At 53.5% G+C, this 3,611-nt stretch overlaps 1 protein-coding gene across 1 annotated transcript; it reads right to left on the bottom strand.

The window, feature by feature from the left end:
* Positions 1–1,307: 1,307 nt before the first annotated feature.
* Positions 1,308–3,245, bottom strand: LOC101760198 (traB domain-containing protein). Its single transcript, XM_004974025.4, has 7 exons — positions 2,855–3,245; positions 2,648–2,760; positions 2,453–2,541; positions 2,280–2,354; positions 2,072–2,164; positions 1,813–1,908; positions 1,308–1,687 (listed from the first exon to the last, which is right to left on the bottom strand). The coding sequence occupies exons 1-7, from the start codon at positions 3,196–3,198 to the stop codon at positions 1,433–1,435; spliced, it is 1,065 nt and encodes a 354-aa protein (XP_004974082.1). The 5' UTR covers positions 3,199–3,245; the 3' UTR covers positions 1,308–1,432.
* Positions 3,246–3,611: the final 366 nt, after the last annotated feature.

Genomic DNA, 3,611 nt, shown 5'->3' with positions numbered 1-3,611 from the left:
TCCCTGGACACATTCCGGATGAGACAGTCAAGGCGCCTGAACGCCCCATCATCCGGGCAGTGCCAACCCGCCGCCACCGATTCCAGGAAGTCATCAAACTTGGGCCAAAAGATTTCGAAGTGGAACCTTGGTTTTGTTTTGATTGCCGCATTGCTTTGCAGAAGCAGAGGGCAGTGATCAGAATCCTCGTAGGATAGAGCCTGGAGGAAACAATGGGGGTAGAGCTCCTCCCAGTCCACCGAGACGAGCACGCGATCAAGTTTGACCATCGTCGGGTTAGATCGTTCGTTGCTCCAAGTGTATGTACGCCCATGTAAGTGTATGTCACGCAGCTCCAAGGTGTCAACGACTCGGCGAAACCGGTTCATGTTTTGTGTTTTTTTCATGTACCCTCTGAACAAAATTTACAGGCTACAACGCCATGAGGACTCACCTCCTCTCCGAATGGCCGGTTCGCTCCTGAAGAAATTTTTGAAGAAAAAACAGCGAGGAGCTGCACTGTCCACCTGCAGCATCCAGATCGAGAGATCAACAAGATTAGAAGGTCTCATTAGCTCCATGGCCGATGATCAGTGATAGTTGCAGCGAGGACTCTGAAACTGCATCAATTAGCTCAATAACAAGAAATGGCCGCCATCCTTGATTGAGCGTGTCAAGTGTACCAAGTTCTTGTCGTCGTCGAGCTGGACGGCGCGGAGGAAGCGCTCGACGTCGGCGACAGACTCCGGGGAGAGGTGCGAGGATCCAGACCTCCTCGGGCTCCACGAAGTCCGGAGGGCGCCACGCCGAGACCGGGCCGAACCGCCGCCGCGGGAGGCGCACGAGCGCGCCGGACTCGACCAGCCCGGCCAACGCCGGATTACCCCCTGTTTTGGATCGCGACTATTAATCGCGATCCAAACCAGGGTGCGTTTTGGAAAAACTCTCCGCCGGCTTTGACTCCGTCATCTTCTTCCCCGACGCTCGCTGTGCCGTGGCCCGCGGCCTCCACCACCACCGTTCCACGGCGACCAGCTCCCCCTAAATGCCTCCTGCCCCCCCTGAACTACGCAGCAGCCACTCGTGGTTGTGCCGGGCGGCGCTCTTCCGCCCACTGCAGCAGATCTGCGGCAGCTCCCCCGCGTGGCTCCGCCACCATCGACCTCGCCGGCTCAGCACCGGCCACCGCCGAGCCCGCCGCCAACGATCCCTCTTCGCAAGAACTTCAGCTCCACCGTTCGCCATTACAAATTTACAATCCCCAGTGAACTCCCCATTGTCGAGGGCGAGCGGCATGTCCCAATCAATCTGAAGCATTGCCACAATACTGACAGTAAAGAAAAGTTATGTATTGCTGCATTGCACTTAAAAAAAATATTCAGTACTGTTGTAGTTTCCAATTCCTGCTGGTTGAGCTAGGTGATTCTGTGTGAAATGTGAAAGTGTGAAATGTCTATAGCACAGCCTGCAGCTGTTCATACAAAGCCCAGAGAACCAATCCTATTATGGTGTCCCTGACCAGGCCCTTGATGAGTGAGGTAACCCATGTATCAGATGATTCTCTACCGACAAGGTCGCGGAACTTCAAGTCCCCTTGATCAGATATCAACGCGTACACGATGCCATTCATGTGCCCCTTCCCTACGACTCCGACGACAGTTTTGCTCTTGTTCACTGCTTTGCTCCTCTTCAGTGACCATGCAAGGAACTGAAAGAAAGCACCAGCGGTTCAACTCAAGTGCTAGAAACTTTTTTGATGAAAAGTTCGTATAGCTGCATGTTCTGCAAAGTTGAAAGATTCATAGTTTCGGATAGGCTGTTGAGTGCTCATACCATGTCGCGTTCATGTATGAGAGGTTGCAGCAGTGAAGGATATGATGTGCTCAGTTTCTCATATAGCTCGTATGGGCTGACAGCAGTTTTCCCATCCTGCTAGAGTAGTAATAATCAAACAAGAATTTCAACAGACATTGGCAGTAATGGCTGATTCCTCAACATTTGATTCATGGTACATTACGCACCATACTCACATCCTCTTCTACTGAACTTGTACAGGCAAATAAAACTGGAAACTGTGAAGGTTACTACTTACCGGCGTGTCGGTTGTTGCAGTAATTCCACGGAACAATGAAATTACTAGATTTGTCTTTTGATCCCAGGTGAGGGATTTCCATGCTCGTTCAAGCTGCAGGAACAATCAGATATGAGATTCAGCAATTCTAGCGACTAAACTTTTGCAGAGCTCGCGATCCAACATTAGTGTACAAATACTATTGAAGAAAAAAAAAGCATTCATATACAGTTATTTCAATTGGACGATCCCCAAGAACAAGCTGAGCTCCGATATCTTCAGACACCTTCCTAGCTGCTCGAAACTGACAGGAGATGCGGTAGCAGAATTTAGCTCTTGTATTTTCACATAGCATCTGAACAGAACTTACAGGCTACAGGATACAATGGCATGAAGAATGACCTCCTCTCCGAATGGCCGATTCGCGCCGGAAGAGATCTTTGAAGAGAAAACAGCGAGGAGCAAACGCAGAGCTAGAGCACTCTGTCCACCTGCAGTATCCAGAGAGATCACTAAAATTAGCAGGGCTCAGTTAGCTCCATGGCCGAGGACCAGTGACGAACACAAGTCACTGGGAGGATTCCTAATTCCTATTACCCAGGTTGATGCTTCGGTTGACTGCTCCGAAAAACTTGGCGCCACCGAGAGAGAACATGTTGGACTTCAAGAGCGGCTCATCGGAAGCATCGGACACGTACATAATCCCAGCTCTGCAGTGAGGACTCTGCAACCGCATCGATTAGCACGGGAACAAGAAATGGCCGCCATCATTGCTCGGGCGAATCAAGTCTACAGAGTTGTTGCCTGCTCCGGCAGAGCTCGACGACGACGTTGTCGGGCTGGACGGCGCGGAGGACGCGCTCGACGTCGGCGACGGACTCCGGGGAGAGGTGCGAGGTGCCGAGGATCCAGACCTCCTCGGGCTCCACGAAGTCCGGCGGGCGCCACGCCGGGACCGGGCCGAAACGCCGCCGCGGGACGCGCACGAGCGCGCCGGACTCGACCAGCCCGGCCAGCGCCGGGTTACCTGCGGCGGCGGCGCGCGTGTCGGCGAGCACGGCCGCGCGGTAGTCGAAGCACGGCGGCGGCGGCGGGATCGGCGGCCGGAACGACGCCGCCGTGGCGGATGGGGTGGGCCCCGCTGCCATCCTGGTCGGTCGGCTGCGCGCTTCTGGCGGGTGGCGCCAGCGCGGCCGCGCGGCGTGGCGAGAGGATATGAGATGGGGCCGGGATTGAGCGGCTGCGGTGCGTTGCCATCGGGTGACGGACGGCGTCGATGAGCTCGGCGCCAGTCGCGTCGTGCTGGTCCGGGTCGCGATTAGATTTTTTCTTCTTCTCTCTCTTCTTTTCAAATTTGCATATCGGGCGCCTCGACGTTCGGCACGAGCAACTCCCCTCCAGTCCTCCGCTAGGCCCGCCGTTGGACGCATGCATTATAGCATAATAAAATATTATTAATTATCGAACGCTCCATTGTAATATCAAAATAAAATAACTGTAACATCAAAAATCTATGGTTGTAACATCAAAAATCTATGGTTGTAATATGAAAAGGATGTCT

Source organism: Setaria italica, chromosome VI (genome assembly GCF_000263155.2).
Source record: "Setaria italica strain Yugu1 chromosome VI, Setaria_italica_v2.0, whole genome shotgun sequence".
NCBI lineage: Eukaryota > Viridiplantae > Streptophyta > Magnoliopsida > Poales > Poaceae > Setaria > Setaria italica.
The sequence above is the reverse complement of the archived record's forward strand: the minus strand, read 5'-3'. Positions and strand labels throughout refer to the sequence as shown.

Bases quoted from the DNA above. Each gene is read 5' to 3' on its own strand.
- LOC101760198 (XM_004974025.4), bottom strand. From the start codon at position 3,198: ATGGCAGCGGGGCCCACCCCATCCGCCACGGCGGCGTCGTTCCGGCCG. The intron at 2,761-2,854 runs GCAACAACTCTG...TCCTCACTGCAG, and splicing joins GTCGAGCTCTGCCGGAGCAG to AGCTGGGATTATGTACGTGT. The intron at 2,165-2,279 runs GTATATGAATGC...TTGTTCCTGCAG, and splicing joins ATCGTCCAATTGAAATAACT to CTTGAACGAGCATGGAAATC.